The sequence below is a fragment of the Microtus pennsylvanicus genome, chromosome 11 (assembly GCF_037038515.1).
Source record: "Microtus pennsylvanicus isolate mMicPen1 chromosome 11, mMicPen1.hap1, whole genome shotgun sequence".
Taxonomy (NCBI): Eukaryota; Metazoa; Chordata; class Mammalia; order Rodentia; family Cricetidae; genus Microtus; species Microtus pennsylvanicus.
Window position 1 is genome coordinate 24,288,906 of NC_134589.1, and position 25,094 is coordinate 24,313,999.

Below are 25,094 nucleotides of genomic sequence, written 5' to 3' on the forward strand. Positions count from 1 at the left end.
AAACACTGGTCCTCCTTTCCCAGAAAAGCCGACTTGAGGCCAGATGTGTGTCGGGAGCACGTGCTGTATCTCTGTGCCAGGCGGTCATGACGGAGGTGGAGGCCCCAGAGCTGGCTGTAGAAGGGAGAGGAACCAGCCAAAGAGGATGTGGAAGGAGGGTTAGCCACCAAATCTGGCCCGTTTTCACTTCTTACTCTCTGATAAAGGATCCTTCATAGACAGAACTGTTAAGTATTTTTTCCTTGAGCGACAAACCTCTTCGCCAACACAAATAATCCCAATGAGACCAAATCAGACCAAATTAAAAGACGCCCATCTTTACTGGCTGCTAGAGCTCCTGGGTGGCCTCCCGGGAAAACACGGAGAGGGGAACAGAGAACCGAAAGACCACGGAGACCACACGTCCATTCTCTAGGGGGCAGTTTAAATAGTCTGTGGGAGTGGTCTTGACCTTTTCTGGGGAGGGGTCACCATTTGGCGGGCTTTCTTGGAGGTGGAGTTTGGACTTGAGGCAACTCCCAGAGGAGGGAGCGTTGAAATGGAACTTTCCACCCAATATTTCGTGATGGAAGCCAGGGGACTGGGATGAAGCCCCCCAACTAAACAATCCAGACTCTTTGTAGAAAGGGGTGCCAGGTGATGCTTCTGACCAAACAAGAGCCTCTCATGATGCTGTGCTCCTGTAGTCCCAGCACTCAGGAGGTGGAGGCAGGGGGATGACCAGTTTAGGGTCATCCTCAGCTGTATTGTGAGTCCCAGGCCTGTCTGGAATTTAAAGAATTTCATAGTGTTCTTCCTTGGAGAGTTTCCCCCCTTTAGGGCCTTTAGTCCTCTCTTCCACTTTTATTCTGTGTTCCCAGTACTTGGCCCTTGGAGTCTTGTGTTTTCATTTTCTGCCCTTTCTTTGCAGTGATGAAGACCTGTTCTGCTTCCTGCCCTGAGCTGAAAGTTCCTCAGGGTTTTCTGCCCGGGTTCTAATCCTGATTATTGACTAAATAACCAAATGAGCAAAGGATGGATGGATGGATGGATGGACGGACGGACGGACGGACGGACGGGCGGATGGATGGAGAGACCCACCACTGCACATTTCCAAACAATGCTTACAACATCTGGGGTGACAATGAAGGCTGAATCCTTCATTGTCTACTAGTGGTGGCTCTCTTCCTCATCCTTCTCCGTTTTTCCTTTTCTCTCTCCCTCTCTTCTCTCCTTCCCCTCAGCTTCCTTTTTCTCCTTCTGAGACAGGAATGAATATAGACCAGGCTCAACTTGAATTTTATATAGTGGAAGGTGACCCTGAGCTCTGGGCCCTCCCGCCTCTACCTCCCCAGTCCTAAAATTACCGGTGTGCACCACTGCTCTTGACTGTAACCAGAGCAACGCTGGCCTGCTGGTGGCTGGTGTGGGAACACACCGGGACAGGTGACCCTCTGCTCTGAGCCATTGCCACGTCTGGATGGGGCAGCAGGCTTTCTGTGGACCTCAGGGTTTCTGAGTCTTGGAAAGCTGAAGCAGACAAAACAGAATATCTCAAACTGCCGGAAGTGTGGCTTGAGGACCTGCCCCTGTCCTGCTTCCAGAAAGCTGGCCAGGCAGATGGATGTCATTGTCACTGGCTGAACACCACATGTTGGTGTAATAACCCAAAGGTAAATGACTCCAGTATGGAAATTCAGGATCCTGTTTATAAAAATGAAAATGTACCGAAGTCACACACTCAGACGGGTACAAGGTGGCAGTTGAACCGGACAGTCTTTTCCATTCAGGGCAGATTTCTGAACGGCACCCCACACACCCCTCCACACTACCATTCCCCTGCCCTGCTGCACCGGTGTGGCTGTGCTTTCTCCCCTAGGACATCCAGCATCCCCTGGGTGCTTTCTGGTCCAGGGCTCAGCCCCACCTCTGCCCCGTCATCTAGTGGGCGCCCTGCAGCATTTTGGCTTCCCTGGTCACAGATTGTACGTCTCAGTCCTTGGACTCGGCTTCCTTGACAAGTACCTGTCTCCATCTCTGCCTGGGTCCCATGTCACCTTCCTTCTGACCGTGTCTGAGCTCTGGCCTCCATCTTTTTAGGAAGGGATTTTCTCAAATTCAGCTCTGTGCCTTCTTTGGGATGTCTGACTTTCTGGGGCCATCTGATGATTCTCCTTCTGAGGTTTTCCGTCCTGATCTGTGGTGAGCAGACAGGAAGGGGCTTCTTAGGGGCCGTGGCTGATGTTAGAATAGGCAGGGCCATCTATAATCTGTTCATTCACAGTCATTTCCTAACCCATGTTAGGTAGGTGGCCTCTGACAGGGAACTGGCAAAGACAATGCCAGGCTGATGCTGTGCTCAGGGATCTTGAAGTCTAGGGGCAGGGGCAGGTAAGACAGGAATCTAGATATCGATGGACCAGTGTGACAGGTAAGATGACATCGGTGATTCGGCCTGAGGGGGGATCCAGTCAGCTGAACCCTGCAGGTGGAGCCAGAAGAGGGAAGGAAGGTTGACATTAGATTTGAGGCCTCATGCCTCAAAGGGGTGGCTGAACGAGGAGAGATGGCTCCTGGGAAGAGTGGACAGGGACGGAGCTGTCAAAAGCTCACTAGAATTTTCCATCTTCTATTTAGATGTTCCCAGGCCCTTCAGGCCACCTTCTGGGCCTCAGTGTCCATCCAGACACATGAATGACAGGAAACTGCCTTCTTCTCCCCACTACCCATATCATCTCTTTCCCCATGACTAGGGGTCTTTTGTCAAAAAGGTCCATATGGGGAAAGTTGAGCATGGTGTCACAGGCCTATAATCTCACCACTCAGGATGCTGAGTTCAAGGACGGCCTGGTATAATGTGAGGCTCTGTCCCAAAAACCATAAGTCTGTGTGGGTGTGGGGATGTGGCCCAGTGGCAGAGTCCTTGCCTAGTAGGAATAGATCCTAGGTTCAGCCCACTGCACTAAAAAACAATATTAAATCTGTGTGCATGTATTTATTATATGCAAACATATTTGTCTATGAAGGTGGCTATTTGAGTTTTGTTGTTTAGTTTTGTTTTGTTTTGAGACAGGATTTCTCTGTGTAACAGCCCTAGCTATCCTGGAACTAGATCTGTAGACCAGGCTGACCTTGAACTCAGAGATCTGCCTGCCTCTGCCTACTGAGTGCTAGGTTTAAGGCAGGCACCACCACTGCCCAGCTGAAGGTGGCTATTTGTGTGTGTGTGTGTATGTATGTGTGTATGTGTATATGTGTGTGTATGTGTGTGTATGTGTGTGTGTATGTGTGTATGTGTGTGTTTGTGTGTGTATGTGTGTGTGTATGTGTGTGTATGTGTGTGTATGTGTGTGTATGTGTGTATGTGTGTGTATGTGTGTGTGTATGTGTGTGTGTGTATGTGTGTGTGTGTATGTGTGTGTGTATGTGTGTGTATGTGTGTGTATGTGTGTGTATGTGTGTGTATGTGTGTGTATGTGTGTGTGTATGTGTGTGTGTATGTGTGTATGTGTGTGTATGTGTGTGTGTATGTGTGTATGTGTGTGTGTATGTGTGTATGTGTGTGTATGTGTGTGTGTATGTGTGTGTGTATGTGTGTGTATGTGTGTGTGTATGTGTGTGTATGTGTGTATGTGTGTGTGTGTATGTGTGTGTGTGTGTGTGTGTGTGTGATAAGTGGAAGTGCTGTGGGTTGATAGGAGTGAGAGGTTTATTCCCACATGCAAGACCTCATTCCCAGAGTTTGGTTTGGTTGTTTTTGTTTGTTTTTGTTTTTAGAGACAAGGTCTCTCTGCATTGCCCTGGCTGCCCTGGAACTCACTGTGTAGAGCAGGCTGGCCTCAAACTCGCAGAGATCTGCCTGCCTCTGCTTCCCAAAGCCATGCACCATGCACCACTATGCCTGGCTGCATTTTCTTGATTGTTGATTGATGTGGGTGGGGCCACCCCTGGGCAGGTGGTCCTGGGTTCTCTAAGAAAGCAGGTTGAGTAAGCCATGGGGAGCAAGCCAGTAAGCAGCTCTCCTCCATGGCTTCTGCATCAGCTCCTGCATCCAGGCTCCTGCCTTGAGTTCCTTCCCTGCCTTCCCTCAGTGACAGGAGGATGGCACAAAGCTGTGAGATGAAGCAGTTCCCGTCCTCCTCCATCCTCCCCAGGATGCTTTTGGTCATGGTGTTTCATCACAGCAGTGGAGACTCTCAGACACTAGAAAACAAACACAATCATCCAAGTTTTAGATGCTGGTATAATTGTTTACTTTCAAAGACAGTTACACAAATGTTCCCTTCTGTCTCTTTTGGAAACACCGGTAAGGATGGTGAAAGCGGGTGCCAGAGCATTTACACCTCAGGGATCAGCCAGAACTCACGTACTCTCCCCTGCTGAACACTCCCCTGCACATACACCTCACAAACAACTCCGGGACCTTCTGGAGCTTCCCAAGGCCTGGGACCTGGGGCTGTTTGTGTGTTTTTGAGACAAGGTCTTGCTCTGTGGCCCTTGCTGGTACTCACTATGCAGGTCTAGGTTCCTCCCACTCGTAGCAATCTTCCTGGCGTAGCTCCCTGGGTGCTGGGATTGCAGGCATGTACCAGGATGCCTAGCTGAATCCTGTGTTTTAAGTCTGCCCCTCGGATTAAAAAAAAAAGCTACCTGTCTTTGAACAGATGATACACATAGATGATAGCATGTAGAAGACACATACGTGATACAGCTAGATAGTACACACAGCATCTCCTTGTTCTCACGTCTTCCTCTAACATGCAGTGAGCAGTGGCAGCTGGCCACCAACTCCAGAAGGGCGCCACGGCAAATGAGACGGTCCAGATTCAGGCTGTCACATTGCTGGGCGCTCAGGATTTAGCAGGTGCCCACACCTACATACCGGATGAGTAACTGAAGGCATTCACGGTGGTGCTGGGCTCTTGCGCAATTTTCCCTTTCCACTGCAGAAGGTGTTTTCTATTTGAGGCTGTGGGTAGGCTTGGCTGGAAAAGTGGTTATAAAAAAATTTATCTGTCCGTGGATTAATGTGTCTGCACCTCAGTTTCCCCACTTGTGAAATGAATGGTGGGACAGTACGTCTTGGCTCCCTTCCAGCTCAGCCTGAGGCGTCTGATGTTACCTCTGTCAGAGCCTACAGGGCAGTAATCCCTTGGAGGTCTGAACCCTTCCTCCCGCCACTGTTTGCCTGTGGATGAGCCTGGGATGGAGGGAAGGGAGGAAGAAGCAGGAGCCTGGATCTCATTATAAACCATCTGCCAAAAAAACAAAAAAAAAAAAACAAAAAAAACCCATCTGCCTCCAAAGCAGGAGTCCCCAAGGAAGGAAAGTGCCCCAGGCCTGGGGTGGTCATCTTCCCTGGCGGGAAAGGAAGGTCAAGGTCCCCCAGCAGCCCCAGAGAGCTAGTAGGATGTGTGAGCTTGGGTTAAGTGGGGTGGGGAGGGAGATCTGGGATCAGCGTTCTCTGAATTGCCCTGAGAGAGTGTTTGCCTGGACCCCAAGACCGCCTGCCACTGATCATGGACAGCAGTGTTTCCTCTTGCCTTGCTTTCTGGTGGGGCCAGCAGGGTGTCAGCGCGGTGGGGATGGCAGAGGCTTGGAGGGCAAAGGCAGGAAGGACGTTCAGATTGCTAGTCAAGGGTCAGGACAGAGACTGCCAAAGTGGGAGGACACTGCTGAAGTTGGCAGAGGTTCTCTGACATGAAATATGCCATGGGGGAATGGGGAGTGGGGGCGGAGGGCAGGGGATCAGAGGGGAGGGAGGGGAGAAGGGAACAAGTGGGGCACCCTTCCTCTCCATGTTCGTTTATAAACATTGGTTAGAGCGGGGTTTGAAGGGTCTGAGGAGGCTGAACGGCCTCAGAATCTCAGCTGAAAACAAAACAGATGAGTCAGGACTGAGAGGAAAGAGAAGCTCACAAGTTTTTGTCTTCTGTAAGCCTCAAAACAAGCCAGGGCTAGTGGGGGTGCACACCTTTAATCCCAGCTCTCTGGATACAGAGGCAGAGGGATCTTTGTGAGTTCAAGATCGGTCTGGTCAACAGATTGAGTTTCAGTCCACCAGCCAAAGCTACCTAGTGAGACTCTGTCTCAAGAAAAACCACAAAACAACTAAAACAAATAAAACCCCAATGCCTCAAAACATCCCCATTGGTAGAGTTTAACTCTACCCATTTCTTGGTGTGGCTCACTGAGCCTAAGTCTCTCATCCAAAGTCACCTGGGCAAGGTGGCCAATCTCACTTCCCTATACAGCCCACCTCCTGGCAAAGGCTTCTCTTTCTCCATGGTCCTGAACCTTGCCTAAGCCTCTACCACGAGGGGAGAGCTGGGGCGTGGACAGACTGGGCAGCCTGTCTGTCTGGAACCTTTGTCAAGCATTCCCTGGGGTCAAGTTCACAATTAGGATGTCACTTGTCCAGTTAGAAGTTAGTAAGGCAGTGTGGGGGAAGCACTGGGCCTGAGTGGAGCGGAGCCGCCTAGGTGCTCTGTCCTGAGGAAGCAGTCCTCCAGCTGGGTCTGCAGGAGTGCACTGGACACCAAGAGAGGCTAGACCAACCTGTGGGCTTATAAGCAGCGACTGTGAACGTCACCCAAGCATGAGGAGGATGTCCTAGGTCCTGACTCCCTCCAGGTTCAGCCTGCCCTTTACAGAAGGCTCTCCTTCTATGGTCAGCCCCAGGTTCAGCCTGCCTTCCACAGAAGGCTCTCCTCCCAAGGTCAGCCCCAGGTTCAGCCTGCCTTCCACAGAAGGCTCTCCTCCCAAGGTCAGCCCCAGGTTCAGCCTGCCTTCCACAGAAGGCTCTCCTCCCAAGGTCAGCCCCAGGTTCAGCCTGCCTTCCACAAAAGGCTCTCCTCCCAAGGTCAGCCCCAGGTTCAGCCTGCCTTCCACAGAAGGCTCTCCTCCCATGGTCAGCCCCAGGTTCAGCCTGCCTTCCACAGAAGGCTCTCCTCCCACGGTCAGCCCCAGGTTCAGCCTGCCTTCCACAGAAGGCTCTCCTCCCATGGTAAGCCCCAGGTTCAGCCTGCCTTCCACAGAAGGCTCTCCTCCCATGGTCAGCCCCCTCACACTCAGTCTCCCTGCAGCTTCGGCACCATCATCCCAGGCTGCCGGGTTCACTTCCTCCTCATTGGCTGCATACTAACCTCAGTTGGGGTGCTGGGCACAGGCTTGGGGGACCTCTGACTATGACATGCTCCTGATATAAATGACAAACTCTACTTTTCTAGAGTCTCGGAGACGGACCATTTTCGAGTACCACCGCGTTGAACTGGACTCCAGCCGGATAACCAACACGTCGGCCGTGGAGTTCACCCCATTGCCAAGTGAGGAGGGGCGGGCAGCCTGCTGTTTTGGAACATGCTTTAGACTAAAAAATGCCGGCTTCTGATCTCAGACTCTATCTCTGATCCCTGGGGACACAGTCACCTAACTTCTCTGGTCCTGCAAAGCTGTAATCAGGGTTGGAGCCACGCAGGCCAAGTTGAGTACAGAAGTGGCAACCTTGACATAGACCAGCTCACCCAGGCCTGGGGTGAGGTTTATGTCTAATAAATGCTATCTATTGCTAGGGATACGTACCTGAAGGCCCAGAGAGCCGAGCCTGCTTGGACAGGGCTCCAGATCTTTGGTTACTCACCCTCTTCCCCCTAGAGGAGATAGACGTCCCTGGAGGCTACCTCACTGGGCAGCCTTGGTTGAGATGGAGCTTGCTATGTAGCCAAGGCTGGTTTCTCCTTTGTGGTGATCCTCCTGCCTCTGCCTCCCAAGAACTAGGACTAAAGGCGTGTGCTACTGCCCTGGGTCCAGAATCCTATTTTTCTAGAGGATTTTGTTCCTTCTCTTGTCTCACGAGTCTTCCTGCTGACAACTGAGGCTGTAGCTGTTCACCAGCCTTCTGTGACATTTCTTGTGTCTCCTACAACCTCCCCTGCCCCACCCCAAGCACTTTTCTCTTCCCTGGAGGTTCTGGGAACAGATAGCAGACAAAGAAAAAGGCAGTTTTGTCATGAGTCCCGGGCCCCACCTCAGCCCGATCTCAGGCAGGTGTCTTCTCCCAGGGTGGTCAGAGGATGAGGACACAACCCAGGTCACAGTCATCCTCCACTGAGGCTAGAAGCCCAAAGGCCTGGGAAACAGGGGTTTCCCAAAGACCACTGTAAGAGTAGACATTGGGATCATGGTGATGTTGGTGTGTAATTCTCTTTGAGATGCTAAGGCAGGAGGGCATTGAGGTCAGGGATATCTTGGGCTGTATAGGGAGACTCTGTCTTTGGGGGGAATTAAACCTCAAGTCCTAGAAATCAGGAGCAAGAATTTCCAGGCTCAGGTGCCCCAGCAGTACAGAGCCAGCCTAGGAATGTGTCTCTTGAGACTGGAGGGAGGCTGGGAGCTGGGCAGACTGAACATTCTGACTCCAGGCTCAGCCAGGCCCTGGTTCAAACCCAGACCTGCCATTCTTTTTTTTTTTTAAATTTTCATTTATTTTTTTTATTGAGAAAAGGAAGAAAAAAAAAACAAGTTTCCACCTCCTCCCAGCCTCCCATTTCCCTCCCCCTCCTCCCACCCTTCTCCCTCTCTTCCCCCCCTTCTCCCCCTCCTCCCACTCCTCTCCCCCTCCCTCTCCAGTCCAAAGAGCAGTCAGGGTTCCCTGCCCTGTGGTAAGTCCTAGGTCCTCCCCCCTCTGTCCATATCTAGAAAGGTGAACATCCAATCTGACTAGGCTCCCACAAAGCCAGCACATTGCGTAGGATCAAAACCCCGTGCCACTGCATTCTTAACTGCAAGACGCCAAGTCTCAGTTCCCCTGTGAAATGGGGTAAGGAAAACTCCTGCCCACGGTTTCCATATATTCCTGACTCCCAGGACATATGAGTGTCCTGTATTGGCTATTGTCCTTGCTGATGTGACAAAATACCAGACAAAAGCAGCTTAAGAAAGGAAGGGAAGGGGCTGGAGAGATTGCTCACTGGTTAAGAGCACTGACTCCTCTTCCAGAGGACCCTGGTTCAGTTCCCGGCACCCACATCCCACATGGTGGCTCATAACTGTCTGCAACCCCAGTTACAGAAAACAAACATGCAGGCAAAATACCAATGCACCTAAAAATAAAAAAAATAAATTATTTAGAAAGAAAGGGAGGGTAGGGTACAGTCCTTCATAGTGGAGACTGGTGTGGTAAGTGCAGCTCACATAGGGTCAGCAGTCGGGGTTCCTGGGTCCCCAACCCGCTGGGCTTCAACTCTCCAACTGTTCTACCCACATTCAGGGTGGATCTTTGTCCTTGGTTGTGCCTCTCTGGGTGGGGTCCTCACAGATACCCTCAGAAGTGTTTCTTCTAGGGTATCCACAATCCAGTCAAGTAGATAAAGAAGACCAGCCATCCCAGTGACCAATAACCAGGAGGGCTGGAGAGAAGAAAGAAAGGGAAAGAGGAATGGCTCTCTAATGAGCACATCCAGGAAGCAGAGGCAGGAGGATTTCTGTGAGTTTAAGGGCAGGCTGGTCTGCATAGCAAACTCCAGGGCAGCCAGGACTACTTAGGGAGAGCCACTGTCTCAAAACATAACAACAAAAGCAAGAGAGACAATAATGACCTTCCATGCCTACCCAAGTCAGAGGCACTGCAGTTCAGGAAGGACGGAATTCAGAAGAAACAGTGACGTCATACTGACAGCAGCAGTTTCCTCTCTTGCAGCCTGCCTCCAACATCGGAGCTGTGACACCTGCATGTCCTCAAACCTGACCTTCAACTGCAGCTGGTGCCACGTCTTACAGAGGTTTGTGTCCAGGTTACACACGGAGGTGAGATGGGGTTGTGAGGGGTGGCCAGAGCCCACTGACAGCCTCAGGCCACACTGCCCACTGTCTGCTGGCATTAGGGTCTCTGTCCAGTGCTGCTCTGGGTCTTTAGGACAAGAATGTCACAAGTAAGTTTCTCTCAAGGCTTGTACCTGCTCCAGGTGGCTGTGTGGCACAGTAAGGCCTGGGGTGGCCAAGCTTCAGGAAGATCATCTGGAGACTCCAGAGACTGTAGATCTCCCAGGAAAGCCAACTCATTCTGGGCCAGAGCTTCAGAGCTGTGGTCACTCCAGAATCACTGGCTCTTGTGTCAAGATTTCCAGGGAGACCCCAGGTCTGAATTTTTGCTGTGGTTATTGTTTCTTTGTTTTTGTTTTTGAGACAAGGTTTCTCTTTGTAGCCCTGGCTGTCTTGAAACTCACTCTGTAGACCAGGCTGACCTCAAACTCACAGAGGTCCACTTGTCTCTGCCTCCCTAGTGCTGGGAAGGTATGTGCCATCACCGGCAGGCCCAGGCCTGCATTCTAGCCTCATTTATAAGCATGTGGCAGGCCATGACATAAAGCTCGTCACTGCTGGGTGAGCTCCATGCCCCCCCACCTCCCCACCCCCGCCACTGTCCTCTTGGGCTGCCACAGATTTCCTGAAAACCAGGAGCATGGATGCTGCAGGTATCGGAAGCTCAGGACATTCTGGATGAGATGCAGTTCTTAAACCCAACACATCTTCCAGTCCTTGTTCTGGAATCATCCCCTCACCAATTAAGCTTGTAATCCAACCTCAGTTCTTCTAGCCAAGATAAATAGTGGCAGGAGATGGGGGAAAGGACTCCTTTGGGGACGCTGACTCTCCTAAGAGTGGGAAGCCCCACAAATTCCAAGAGCCTTTAAGGCCATCTTGAAAATTGCAAAATTATAGTCTCTAAGTCTCTAAGCAGCGGTTGTGCAGTGGTCAGCATTTCCTTTGCTCCTCTCCGGCATCCCAGGGCAGAAATAGAAGCTCTTGATCCTATAGACTGCCAGCCTGTCACAGGAGACACCAAGCCACCCATCAGAGAGCAGCTGGGATGGGATGCCAGGGACCTCGGCCCCCGAGGTGTGTCCTTCCCTTTCCCTTAATTCTTTGCCCTATGAAATGGTCCAGAGTGTGTGACTCAGGGAGGCATGGGTAGGGCACACACTGTCACTGCAGCTCATGTGGTGTTAGATAGCACTTTACCAAACGCATCCAGAGCCCTTAGCAGCACGGAGCCCCAGGGGAAATGGGTGGCATAGACCCCCTAATTGTCTTCTGGGAGCAACGCTTTACTTCCTGTGAACTGTGAGAACCACCTAGAAGACTTGGTAAAAAGAGCAACTGGGCTGGATGTGGTGGTATAGGCTTCTCATCCCAGCACTTAGAAAACAGAGGCAAGCCGGGCGGTGGTGGCACATGCCTTTAATCCCAGCACTCAGGAGGCAGAGGCAGGCAGATCTCTGAATTTGAGGCCAGCCTGGTCTATGGAGCTAGTTCCAGGATAGCTAGGGATGTTATACAGTGAAACCCAGTCTCAAAAAAAAAAAAAGGAGGGAGAAAGAGAGAGAGAGAGAGAGAGAGAGAGAGAGAGAGAGAGAGAGAGAGAGAGAGAGAGGAAAGAAAAGAAAAGAAAAAGAAAAAAGAAGAACACAGAGGCAGGTGGATATCTGTGATATTTAAAGCCATCCTGATCTACATAGTGAGTTCCAGGATATCCAGGGCTACATATTAAGGCCCTGCTTCAAAACAAAACCAAACCAAAACTCAAAAAGCCAGCCCAGGGCTGGAGAGATGACTCATCTGTTAAGAGCACTGACTGCTCTTCCAGAGGGACCCAGGGTTCAAGTCTCAGCATTCAATAGCTTACAACTGTCTGCAATTCCAATTCCAGGGATCTGGTGCCCTCTTCGCCCTCTTCCAACTTCTGCAGGCTCTGCACACATGTGGTACACAGACAGACACACAGGCAAAAATCCATATATGTAAAATAAAAATAAAATACATCTTTAAAAAAAAGCTATCTGAACATGGTGGCACTTGCTTATAATCCCAGAACTTGAGAGGATGGGGCAGGACCAGCAGGAGTTCAAGGTCACCTTCAGTTGTGTAGTGATCCCCAGGGAACAAGATCCCAGGAGCCTGATTTTTTAGTTCACCTCATGCATTTTCAAAGTTGAGCAGCATTTTCTGAGCCTTGGGGTGATACTTGAGATGACCTCACATGATCTCTGGGATTTGGGGGCTGCTGCCAGGCATGACTCAGTATCCAGCTCGTGCTGAGCCCTAGGAAAATGGGTCAGACAAAGCAAACCCTCCCTTCACCACCCCCAGTGAGTGGCTACACCCAAACCTAGCGACGAGATGGTGGAATAGGAGCTGGAGCCCCCGAATGTGAAGATGCTGGCCAGGTTGGGAAATGTAGGGGCTTCGGTGGTGGGCTCTATCTCTGTGACAAAACAGGAATGCCTCAGCAGAGGGTACAAGGGAGCTGAAACCACCCATCCCAGCCAGACACCCACGGCGCTGGACTCCCTCCAGCAAAAACTTCCAGCAGCCAGCTCTCTGGAGCCTCAGCTCCAAATGAGAGCTGATCCCAGTTCCCTGAAAAGCCAGAGGGCAGGGCCAGTGCACTGGGGACACCAGTGGGCTTCTTCTCCCCTCTCTCCCACTCACTCTACCTTCTTTAGCCACTCAGGGCCTCCCTGCTCCCATGCTCTGTAAAGAACACCTGCATGGACCACGGCAGGTAGTTTCCTTTTATCCTACCCTGATCCCCACTTGTCCCCTTGACTCACAGTGGAGTCTGTGGTGGCCTTAGCCCTGGCATTGCCCAGGAGATGATGGTCATAATTCTCATCTTACCATGTCATTGTGAGGGTTCCTTGAGATGAGCCTGGTGCAGTGGCAGACTGCACCAGATATTCAAGACACACTCAGTAAACGGCCCGTTCTCACATTCTTCTCCGAGGCAGTGTTAGCTAGCCTGAGATTTAACATGTGCCGTTAAACCTAAATGGGAGACTCAGGGTTGGGGTAGTTTTTGATTTTTGTTGTTTTTGTTTTGTTTTGTTTGTGAATATGGGTGTTTTTCCTGAATGTATGTCTGTGTACCATGTTCATTCCTGGAGCCCTTGGAGGCCAGAAGAGGGCATGGGATCCCCTGGAACTGGAGGCACAGACTGGGGATGAAACCTGGGTCCTCTTGTCTGGAACTTGCTATGTAGACCAGGCTGCCCTTGAGCTGCTTCTTTGGCATACACTACCACAACCAGCATGAAGATTCAGTCTTTTGTATTTTGGTTTTGTTTTTGTTTTGTTTTCTGAGACTAGGTTTCTCTGTGTAGCCCTGACTGTCCTGCAACTCACTCTGTAGACCAGACTGGCCTTGTCAGAGGTCTTCCTGCCTCTGCCTGGGGTTAAAGGTGTTCACCACTGCCACCACCCGGCTCAACTTAGTCTTAAAAGAATCTGCAGCATCATCAAAGAAGCCTGAGTTCCAGCCTGCAGACTACTCCTTGTCCTCCATCCCCTTAAAAGGGAGAGGATGGTGGCTGGGCCAGCTTAGCCTCTGGAGGCCTCACTGGATGGCCCTCTGGAAACATCGCCTTGATCTCACTGGGGTGTGGGCACATGGCAGCTGCTGGGACTGGATTAACTCGCTGAGAATTCTTTCTCTGCGCTCGTGGTTTAGGATGTTATTCTTCCATGGCGATATGCTTGGGTCGTGTTAGGCTTAGTGGCTTCTTCTGGCAGCAATAACGAAGAATGGAAATTCAAACAGGATGCTGTGAAGAACGAGCTCGGGTTCATGCGTGTGCTCCACCCTCTCCCTAGGAAAATCCTTGGTGTCTCCTGTCCTCTCCAGAGACCCATGTCAGTCTCTGACACCGTTCTTATTGCTGTCTTGTGATTACACAGAGGGAGTTGGCTACATTACATAATCTGATGCCTCAGTAGTGATGGAGAGACCTGACTGAACAAGGTTTTCTCCAATGGAAAGCACAGGCATGGACATCCCAGATTCTCAGTACAGAATTGAAAGGACCCTGAGAGCATCCAGGGTCCTGCACACACAGACACTGCTGGGCAGAGAAAGCCTTGATCTGGGAAGCTGGGGCAGAAGGAAGAAGTAGAGGACATGCAAATCTCATAATGAAAATCTCATATAAAAATCTCATAATGAAAATCTAAATAGAGGACATGCAAATCTCATAATCATCTCCTGCCCAGGGCACCTGTGCAGTGGCCTTCTGGAGCCTAGCCAGCCAGCCTGGAGCTGAACCCCTCCCCTTACTACCCTTGCAGGACTGTTAATGAGTAGAGGGGTAAGCGAGAGGGGAGGGATTCCCTTCCGAACCCCTCACATCTCCCTATTTGCTTCCCCTATAGATGCTCCAGCGGCTTTGACCGCTACCGCCAGGAGTGGTTGGCCTACGGCTGTGCCCAGGAGGTGAGACCCATGAGTGATCTGCTCTAGTCCCCGCTGGGAGAAGGGATGCTGCCAGAGGACTCTGCCCCTGATAACGCTCCTGGCTTTGGTTTGTGACGGCCTCATCCTCCCCTTCACCCCACATAGGCTTTCTGTTCTGCTCTGAGCCACTTTGGAGGGTTTTCCAGGGCTCGTTGAGCCCTAGAGTCTAGTCGAACTAGCGATGTGGCCGTGAGCAGGTCTTACTGCAGAGGAAGGGGTGTTATGACTTGCCTTGGCCACAACCGACTCTTCTGGGGGCCACTGTCACTCTATCCCTTCTGATTTTGAGGGAGGCGGTCATTCTGCGAGTGAGGGGGCTTGTTCCAGGAACCTCCTACTTGGATTCCTATCCAGGTTCCAGGTTCCTTCTAGACCAGTGGTTCTCAACCTTCCTCATGCTGCGACCCTTTAATACAGTTCCTCGTGCTGTGGTGACTCCAGCCATCAAATTATTTCGTTGCTCTTCATAGCTGTCATTTTCCTACTATTAATGAACTGTAAATATTTTTGGAGATAGAGATTTGTTAAGGGGACACAACCCACAGGTTGAGACCCACTGCTCTAGACGCTAGAAAAACCTCACGTGGGCACGAACAGGTGATGTTATCCGGGTACCACCCCTCTCCCGTGCCCTCTCAGATAGGCCTCCCTTTGTGATCTGGGCTAGCCTCGAACTCACGTGGCTTCCTGCTCTAAGCCAGGCACACTTCACTGCTCTTATTAAACATGACCCAAAAACCTGGGGACCAAGGCCTTCACTGACGAGAGGGGAAACTGAGGCACAGAGAAGTTTAAAGAGTTGGCCTGATCTTCACCACGACAAAGTACCAGGCTCAATGTTTAAACACGAGGCCTCAGGCTTCCCTGCCATGTTCTCATCTTTCTCTAACCTAGGAAAAAATAATTGGGGCAGCAAAATGGGTTAGTGAGGAAAGGTGCCTGCTGCCAAGGCTCAGAACCTGAGTTCAATTCCTGGAACTCACATGATAGATGGCAAGAGCAGACTCCTGCGGTTTGTTCTTTGACTTTCATGTGCTTCCTGTGGAGGTCACATACTCTAAATAGATAACATACACAAAATGGATAAATGGGGTGGAGAAGCCAGCCACATCTGATATTGGCTGTTAGTGACTATTAAGATATTATCATTTATTTATTTATTTTGTTTTGAGACAAAGTCTATGTAGTCCTGGATGTGCTGGAACTCACTATTTAGACCAGGATGCCCCCAAACTCACAGAGATCCCCTTGCCTCTGCCTCTGAGTGTTGGCACCCAGCCAGGGACTGTTAAGATTTTATCTATTTATTTAAGATTGACCTCTTGCCAAGTGGTGGTGGCACACACCTTTAATACCAGCACTTGGGAGGCAAAGGAAGGTGTCTCCGTGAGTTTGAGGCCAGCCTGATCTACAGAGTGAGTTCCAGAACAGCCAGGACTGTGACACAGAGAAAAAGATTGGCATCTCAGCCCTCCTCAGAGAATGGTTTGAAGCGCTGGCAGATAAATTACCCTGTGAGATAAGTCGCATTAAAGTGGAAGATTCAATATTAGTTATTTTCTGAGACAGGGTCTCCCTCTGATGACCAGACTGGCCTTGAACTCCTGGATTCAGTCCCCCCACCCCCACTCCCGCTCCCAGCCCACCTCCTGCTCCACCTCCCAAGTAGCTGAGTGTGTCAGGTTTGGATGCATTCGGGACTGGCTGTGTCCGGAAGCAGCACTGGGTCTCTTGCAGGCAGAGGGCAGGACATGCGAGGACTTCGAGGATGAAGGCCACTACTCAGCCTCCCCCGACAGCTCCTTCGGCCCCTTCGATGGTGACCGCACCACCTCTTCCTCCCTCTTCATCGACAGCCTCACCACGGAAGGTAAGACACAAGTCCTGGGGCACAGAGACACCCCGGAAGAGCCTGCCCATTCCTGACAGGGACTGTGTCACAGGACAGGGTCTGCCCTGGTCTTTCGCTGACGGCGCACTGAGGCTCAGACAGCGTAGCTGTCTTGCTGGTGAGAAGTGGGAGCCAATAGAGGAGAAGCTCTGACCGCTGGGAAGACTGACCGTGGGGAGATAGAGATCCCCTCAGAGAGGGGAAATGGATATTAGAGCACCCCATCTTAATAGTAACCTTGCAGAACCCGCGAGGCTATTTATACTATAGAACAACATCTCTGTCCATGTAGTCAGTGGTGAGAGACGATTGTCTGATTTTATTTTTCTATAACCTTCATTTCTTTCCCTTCTTCTGGTATTGAGATCAAGCCCAGGGCCTTGCACGATGCCAAGCAAACACTCCGTCACTACAGTACATGCCTAGCCCTCCTCTTTTACTTATTTTACTGAGACGGGGTATATTAGTTACTTTTCTATTGCTGTGACCAAATGCTGTAACCAAGGCAACTTATACAAGAAAGAGTTTAACTGGGATTATGGTTCCAATCACTGGACAATCCTGGCCATCCATCAGGCGGCCAACTGCATCTTGATCGTGTGCCTAAGAACAATTGTGGTATATGTCCTTTATCAGCTTAATAGCTGCTGCATCCTCCTTCCTCTGACTGGAGAGCCACCTCATACTTCACGAGCCTGGCAAGATGGCTTCCTTCCACTGTCAATGGCTCTGTAGGACAGACTGGAATACTCGTGTCCACCAGGATAGGTGTGGGCTGGGCTGTAGTGAAAGGTCTCGAAGAGATGCCGAGATGATGGCTGGGAGTATGGAGTTTATTGGAAGAGCTATTGATGCCATGGACAGACAGAGAACAGCATGATGGGAGTTCTGAAGAGAGGAGTCAGAACCTGAAGTCTCTCCTGACACCTTCCCTGAGGATGGGAGTGGTTCCACTGCACAAGCCTGCAGTCAGGGAAGGGGCGGGGCAGGATGTGTGGCGAGCAATACCTCCTTCGATGTGAACTCTCTTCTCCAGGTGAGAAACCCTGGCACTCAGGTCCTCTGGAAGAACAGCAAGCACTCTTTACTGCTGAGCCGTCTCTCCAGGCCCCAGCATACGTTTTTCTTATGGTTTTCTTCTGTTATCTACATTTTGATGCTTCAGAACCCCAGAAGAGCGGACAGAGTAGATGTGGAAGCACTTGGGGATCCCAGTGCTGCAGACAAACGGGTGTCAAAGACAGTGAGGCACAGAGAACACACAAACTGTCCCCTGAGAAGCCGCAGTACCTGGACTAGTGAGAGGCCAGCAGGGCATTCGGCTTGGGTGAGGGTTAAAGGAGGCTCCTAAACACCCAAAACTAATATTTGAGATAAATAGTTCAATGCGGTGTTTATAAAGATCAAAATTAATCTAAAAACTAGACAATGAACCAAATACCAACGTTTTCAGCAGAGGATGGGACTCCCAGGTCAGCTCTGCAGGGTTTTCTGTGGTGATGCAGTGGAGGGGGCAGTTGGGGGAGGTTTGGGGATGATGGACATGGAGGCAGAAGCGACAATGGCTCCGCAGCTCAGCCTGGGAAGGACCAGGGCCCTGAAGGGCCTTGAGCATCTCTCCAGCTACTTTCAGCAGCTTCCTCTGCAGTGTGCAGCTGTGACATTTAAGAGACTACTAGGGCCTCAAACGCCAGTGAGCAAACACGGTACCCACTAAGAGTCTCCAGCAACCTGGACGGTGGAGGTCCAGCAGGAAGATGGATGAAAAGCTATAAATTGTGGTGCCGTTAAGACGGTTTCAAGTTGAAGTGGTTAGAGCCACAGCCTGCAGTGCTTTGGGACTCTCAGACACGGAACTCCTGGCTCCCTTTGCCACGTGTGGCAAAACCCCAGGAAGAAGGTTGACCGCGGAACAGACTGAGAAAGCCGCTGGTGTACACCTTGAGCAATAGAGAGGGAGCTGAAATTACTGCAGTCCCAGGAGTCTGCCAACAACCCGGGGGACCACTGTAAAGCTTCCACAGCATCCGGCTGCCCCTTAGAAGGCCAGGCAAGATTTCCATACAGCATCCCAGCCAGCTGCCTGGCCCCTTTCATCTCTCCGCCCACCTGTATACACAGCTGGCAAATTCTTTGACTGGGGGCTGTCCTGTCTTCCCTGCTTCCCAGTTTACGACTCACTTCCTCCCTCTGGGAAACTGTTGATTCCCATGATCTGGGTGAGGCCTGCAGAGATAGCTTCATCATGTGAAGTCTATTTATTTATAGTTTTGGGAGTTTTTTGTTTGTTTATTTGTGTGTGTGTGTGTGTGTGTGTGTTTGTGTGCATGTGCACGTGTTAGAGCCTAAATCCAGAACTTCCCACATGTCTCATGCTTGGCATGTGCTCAGTGACTGAGCTACAGCCTGGTATTGTGTGTGTTTAACTGCCCCTTGCTTCCTACCCCATGTGGGTGAGGACCATGTCCATCCATTATCTGTGGTCTCCCTAACCCTATCCGCAGCGTGCCCAGCCCATAGTAAACACTCATTTTTGTTGAATGAACAACACAGATAGGAAAAGCTGGGTTGTCCCAATCATCCCTTACACTGCTATATAGTTTTGGGCAGGACATCTCCCCTGTCTAAATGGAAAGTTTGGAAAGGACAGCTCCTTAATGTTCCATCTAAACCTGGGGTGACAAAGTCTGAATGATCCACTAATCTTGCTCCTTCTGTCCTCTTTGAAGATGACACCAAGCTGAATCCCTACGCAGGAGGAGACGGTGAGTACAGAATTGCCTGTCCCTCTTCACCAGACGAATGGATGGGGGTCCACCCTGAGGAGTCACAGCGGTGGGGGAGGGAGAAGAGCAAACCACAAGGGTCTCAGGCCTCTGGCTGAACAGGAGGTTGGCAGGTCTGCCACCATAGACCCCTGGTCAATGGAACACGTCTACTCTAGACCCCTCTTGTCTCAGCCAGGAGCCCCCTGTGTCTGTTGCCCTGAAAAGAATTTGAGGAAGTGGCTGATCTGGTGCCACTTGGCAGGGGACAGGGGGACTTGTGACAGGGGGACCTGCTCCCCTGTGGGCCTCAGCTATATGGGGCAAGCAGTTTCCTCAACATTCAGGTTCCCTTCCAGGCAAAAAGCATGCAAGTGTTTGTTGTCCATGCCCCTCTGTAGAGGTCCCAGAGGGGGGCTACCACCAGCCTGAGAGAATGTTCTCTGGTCGTGGAAAGCCCCCCTCTTGCTGTGGCCCAACAAGGATGGACGTGGGAATGCCTTTCTAGCTCCAGGCTGGGGGTGTCCTTGGGAGTCCAGCGGGAGAGCCTCCTTTTTCACAGCGCAGTCTGGCATACCTCCCAGTGGAGATGACACGATTCTTCCCCTCCTTAAGTTTGAGAAGCTTGGTGTGTGTGAGGGGGGAAGGAACCGGGCCAGACTCTTCCAGCTTGTGCTACGTGCTCATCCACCACAGCCCAGATCAGAGCATCACAGCAGGCTAGAGGCCGATGGCGAACCACCAAGTCAGCAGAGGCTAGCCTGGGTGTGTGCCCTCAGCGTTTCCACTTCACAGCATCACTAGAGTGGCCCGGATAGTCTCTGTCCTGGGTTTCTTCTGTGTACACAGTGCCCGGCAGAGACAAATGGGGTGAGCAGGAATCCTGATGCAGTCAACGTCCTGTCGAAGGCCTCACACTCCAGTTCCCCTTCCCACCGAGAGCCACGTGAGGAGGATTGGGCGTTTCCGTTGCTGACATTCACCTCTGTCTTTTTAGCTCATTCCTCCACACTAGGTAGGGGAGCCAGAAATACCCACCTCAGGTAATGTTAGGGAACCCGCCGTCCCAGCAGCCGACACTGTCTGTGTGTCCTTAGGCAAATGGCATGACATCTCTGTGTTTCTGTTACTTTGGACATAAAAGAAAGGGTGAATTTGGATGACCCTTTGGATATATTTCAAATGCCTGAGATATTCTCTAACAGCAGTTTGTAGGTTCCTGTGGAGGGTTTGGCTCATCCCACTGACTTCAGGCAAAATGGGACCCCCATTTCACAGTGAACCCCGTGGTTCTTAAGAGCTAGATAGTAATCCTACCATCCCACAGGCAACAGACAGAAACAAGATAACTATGGTTGCTTGCTATCAAAGCGATTAATACTAGTTCAGGATTTCCGAGATGCTGGGCGAGGTTCTCAGGGCTTCGCATGAGTTCTGTCATTTTATGCATGGCACAGTAACCCCCAGCTAGACAGCTATTGTCCTTGTCCTACAAAGGTGATAACAGGCTCACAGAGGCTAATGTGCCCAAAGTCACACAGCTAAAATGTGATAGATTATAGGTTTGAAGCCAGTCTAGATTCCCTATCTCTCTTTACTCATTATTGTTGTTGTTGTTACTATTATTATTATGATTATTTAGATAGGGTTCTTACTGTATAATCCTGACTGTCCTGGAACTCATTCTGTAGCCCTTGAACTCACAGAGATCCATCTGCCTCTGCCTCCCAAGTGCCAGAATTAAAGGCATGCACCACCAAACTCAGGCTGAGTTCGGACTCACCACATAGGTGAGGATGCGATCTTGAATTCTTCACCCTCTTGTCTTCTCCTAACTTCTGAGATTACGAGCCTTTGAGACCACACTCAGAGCTAAGATCCCAGCTTTTTAAAATTACATTTATTTCGTGTGCGTGGTCTGTGAACACATGCTACCCTCCCTCTGGAGTTCAGGGAACAGTTCGCAGGAGTCAGCTCTCTCCTTTCCACCATGTGGTTCCCAGGGATCAAACTCAAGTTACAAGGCTCAGCGGCAAGCACCTTTACCCACACTGAGCCATCTCGTTAGCTCCCAGTCTCTCCTAACTATCACGTGCCCTTTGCGAGTTCCTCAGAAGTGCTTACTGATGTGGCCTCTTTATAACTTAAGAGAAGCTTCTAAATGATTCTAAAGGCCGGGTGATGGTGGCGCACACCTTTAATCCCAGCACTCGGGAGGCAGAGGCAGGCGGATCTCTGCGAGTTCGAGACCAGCCTGGTCTACAGAGCTAGCTCCAGGACAGGCTCCAAAGCCACAGAGAAACCCTGTCTCGAAAAACCAAAAAAATAAAAAATAAATAAATGATTCTAAAAAAACGCATCAAAGGTGCCAGGACGTTCATGTTGTTATGTACATCCCACCAACTCTCACCGTACCTCTCTGTGGGTTTGAAAGTGTGGGTGTTTGGGGTGTTCATCTCGGGGACCTTGTCAGAACCCAAGGCTCTGAGGCCCAGCTTCTCTTTGTCATCTCCACAGGACTTCAAGACAACTTGTCCCCGAAGACCAAGGGCCCTCCTGTGCACCTGGGCACCATTGTGGGCATCGTGCTGGCTGTGCTCCTGGTAGCAGCCATCATCCTGGCTGGGATTTACATCAGCGGCCACCCTAACTCCAATGCTGCGCTCTTCTTCATCGAGGTTAGTGTGGAATTTGCCCGCGTCTGCTACGGGCAAGCTTCCACATCTGGATTTCCCTCACCATTCGGAACCCATTCCGTCCCGTTCCATCCCATGCCATCCCTCACCTCCCTGAGGAACTTTCCTCCGCTCCATCCCATCATCCTGGGACCCAGCATCAGTGCTCTCCCTCCCTAGGGCATGGTCTCCCTCCTTTCCCACTTGTGAGGTTAGGAAAGCCCCTAGAGGAGGTCGGTCAGAAATGTCATAGGTGCCCTATTAGTGGCTGGGGACTGTCCCCTAATGACCTACAGCTTCTTGTACCCAAATTTGAGATTTTGAACGTATTCAGAGTCATGAAGGAGCTAGCATATTTCCCTGCTTCTGTGGGCTTCATAGGTGATAGCCGACAAGCCAAAATGCTCATGAGGGCTGTGCCCTCAGGCAGCTCTAGCTGGGGATGCTGCAGGTTTGATGGTCCAGAACCCAGAGGCGACAGAAGTAGATCATAGGAAGTAAGCCTCAACAAGCCAGAGCTCAGTAATGTCTGGCTCCCATCCGACTGGTGAAAACATTCCCAGAGACCCATGAACACCCCCGACAATGATGTCTGAGGATGTGAAGATGAACATGACCCTGGCCCTGTCCTCTAGGGGGTCACAAGCAGGTGGTACCCCTCAGTGAACCCAACAGCACTTATGTCGTATATCAGAGTGAATGTCCCCAGAACCCTGATTAAGAAGGACCATTTGAGACGGTTCCAGAGGGGTACATCTGATACACCAGGGTCTACCTGGGTCACAAGCCCACTGACCTCATTCCCCAGAGGCCTAGGAGGTTCCCTCAGCCTTTTAAAATGAAACAGCATCTTTCCAGTTCTGAATTTATAGCCTACCTGGGTATCACCAAGGACCAGTGGTTCCTAGGCAACAAGGACTTGGAAGGGTGGGGTCAAGGTAGGGCATATGCATTTTGGTTTCCCATGGACTCTGATGCAGGACCTGTGCTATCTAGCAGGCCCTCTTGGCATTTTCAGAGTCTCCTAGATCATTTGGACATCTGCAGCCGGCTTCATCCTTCCTACAGTCTCGTGTCTCCAGTCTGCTGTTGAAGCTTCTAGCTCAGTTTTGCAAACCACACAATGATGGATAAAATGTGTTCCTTCCAAACCTGCTTCTCAAAATGCCGGGCAAGGTGTTGCACACTTATAATCCCAACACTTGGGAGATATAAGCAGGAGGATTTCTGCAAATTCAAGGTCAGCCTGGTCTACATAGAGAGTTCTGGACCAGCCAGGACTATATTGGGTTTCTAGTGGCTGTGGGTTTACTTGAGAGGAATCTTGCTGAGAGAGTGGCCCCAACTACCAGGTGTCTCTCCACAGTGAGCCCCTATTCCTGAGCCCCCATTCCTTCAAAACCCTTGTAAGAGGAAACCTTACCAGGCAGTGGTGGTGCACGCCTTTAATTCCAGCACTCAGGAGACAGAGGCAGGGCTGGAGAAATGGCTCAGAGGTTAAGAGCACTGACTGAGTTCAATTCCCAGCATGGTGGCTCACAACCATCTGTACTGAGATCTGGCGCCCTCCTCTGGTGTGTGGGCAGAATGTTGTATACATAATAAATAAATAAATCTTAAAAAGAGAGAGAGAGAGAGAAGACAGAGGCAGGTGGATCTCTGTGAGTTCAAGGCTAGCCTGGTCTACAAGAGCTAGTTCCAGGACAGGTACCAAAAACTACAGAGAAACTCTGTCTTGAAAATTTAAAAAAAAAAAAAAAAGAAGAAGCAAGAAAGTAAAGTAAAAGAAAAAAAAAAGAGGAAACCTTGCCCTCAGGGGAGGGAGTCCGATGAAGAGGTGGTATTCGCTGACTTTGCTTTCCTGTCTCTACAGCGGAGACCTTACCACTGGCCAGCCATGAAGTTCCGCAACCACCCCAGCCACTCCACCTACACCGAGGTGGAGCCCTCAGGCCACGAGAAGGAGGGCTTCATGGAGGCCGAGCAGTGCTGAGCACATCAGGCCAGAGACCTGGGGATGGCGTGAAAGCAAGTCACAGCAAAGAGAAGGGATTTTTCCCGGCCTCCTCTGAGCTGGCCCTGGGCCAGGAAGACAATGACTTAGGGTGCCCAAACTATAGTTTGGTTCTCACACCCCAGAAAAAGGGGTACAGCAACGCAAAGGAACACTAACCTCAGAGTTCCCTGTTCCGGTGGGAGAAGCCTCCTTTTTGGGGTCTCTCGATGATCTGCGCTGCAGCTTTTAGCAGAGCCCCTCCTCACTGGAGACAGCCTGGCCACTGAAGCCCTTCTGGGGCTACTGTATTCTAGGGTCAGTAGACTCAAGGGGTGGTCTTCCTAGCTATGGAGTCAGTGCCCTTGACTCCAAACCCTGTGGCTCTGGAAGCCTGAAGAAGGGGTGCCCTCCATCTGAGAGCTCTTATCCCTTGAGACAAACCAAATGAGGGGCGAGAAAAAAAAACCTTGGGGAACTCTTGTTTTCTGGCCTTGGTCCTTTGCTTCATCCTTTCTGCAGAGACCCAGGGCCGACATCAGAACATGCAGCCTGCAGCCCGGGCTGCACCCTGCCCTGTTCCTCAGCCTTCACCTTGCAAGCCGGTCTTGCATGGCTGCCAGTAATGAGTGGGGTGCTTACTCCCCCATGTGCCTGGTGCCCGCTTTATTTGCTGGTCTGGCCTGTTGTCAATGCCAGTAGTTTCCTTCAAAGGGAGAAGCAACTCACCTGGCTCATATTTCTCCTTGACTGACCTGGGTAGGGAGGGTTTGTAGCCATTAAAAAACAAACAGGAGGCTAGAGGTTTCCTTGAGACACCCCTGCCTCAGCAGGGAGCTCCAGTTGGAGCCTGTGGAAGCACAGTTGCCATGAAGGTGAGGAATAGAAAAACCTGGCGTGGGAGGGAGGGACCTTGACCTGGAAATCAGCCTCCAGCTCTCCAGCTCTGCAAAGAGCTTTGGGGGCTTGGAGTTCATGCCTCCCTACTTAGCCTGGTTTTAAGGTACTTCTGTCCCTCTGATGGGCACATCTGCTTCCAAAGGACGATGAAAATCCAGCGCTCACCCTCCCTCCAAATAACTACCATCAGCCAATAAATATGTCACAGCCTCCTCCACTCTGTCACAGTTCCTGTGCATGTAAGGAAGCACCCGAAAAGAAGTCTGAGCTCCAGGTGGGTCAGTGGGAGGAGGGAAGGTTGTCTGCAGATACCTGGATACATCCGGTCCAGAAAAGTCCAGCTACTCCACAATAGACCCATGAGAGGACACTGGTGACAAACAGAACCAGAAATATGTTGGTGCCTGCTCTGCTTCATAAACCAAAGGAGAGAAGGCTGTGGGGACAGGGGTTGTGAAAGGGGCTGTGAGGACAGGGGCTGTGGGGACAGGGGCTGTGGGAGGGGCTTGAGAAAGGGACCATGAAGCAGGGTGGAGTGCCTTGCATCCATGAGGAGACAGCCAAACGTGTGACCTGGGCACCCAGCCCTGCACTGTCTTTGCCA

At 51.0% G+C, this 25,094-nt stretch overlaps 1 protein-coding gene across 1 annotated transcript in view; it reads left to right on the plus strand.

Annotated features, from left to right (window-relative positions):
• Window positions 1-24,081, plus strand: part of Plxdc1 (plexin domain containing 1) — a 55,683-nt gene extending 31,602 nt beyond the window's left edge. The window contains exons 8-14 of the mRNA XM_075990873.1: window positions 7,209-7,304; window positions 9,677-9,758; window positions 14,185-14,245; window positions 16,004-16,136; window positions 18,887-18,922; window positions 21,440-21,600; window positions 23,471-24,081. Coding sequence (XP_075846988.1) covers window positions 7,209-7,304; window positions 9,677-9,758; window positions 14,185-14,245; window positions 16,004-16,136; window positions 18,887-18,922; window positions 21,440-21,600; window positions 23,471-23,590 — 689 coding nt within the window. The 3' untranslated portion in view covers window positions 23,591-24,081. The remainder of the gene's footprint in view (window positions 1-7,208; window positions 7,305-9,676; window positions 9,759-14,184; window positions 14,246-16,003; window positions 16,137-18,886; window positions 18,923-21,439; window positions 21,601-23,470) is intronic.
• Window positions 24,082-25,094: the final 1,013 nt, after the last annotated feature.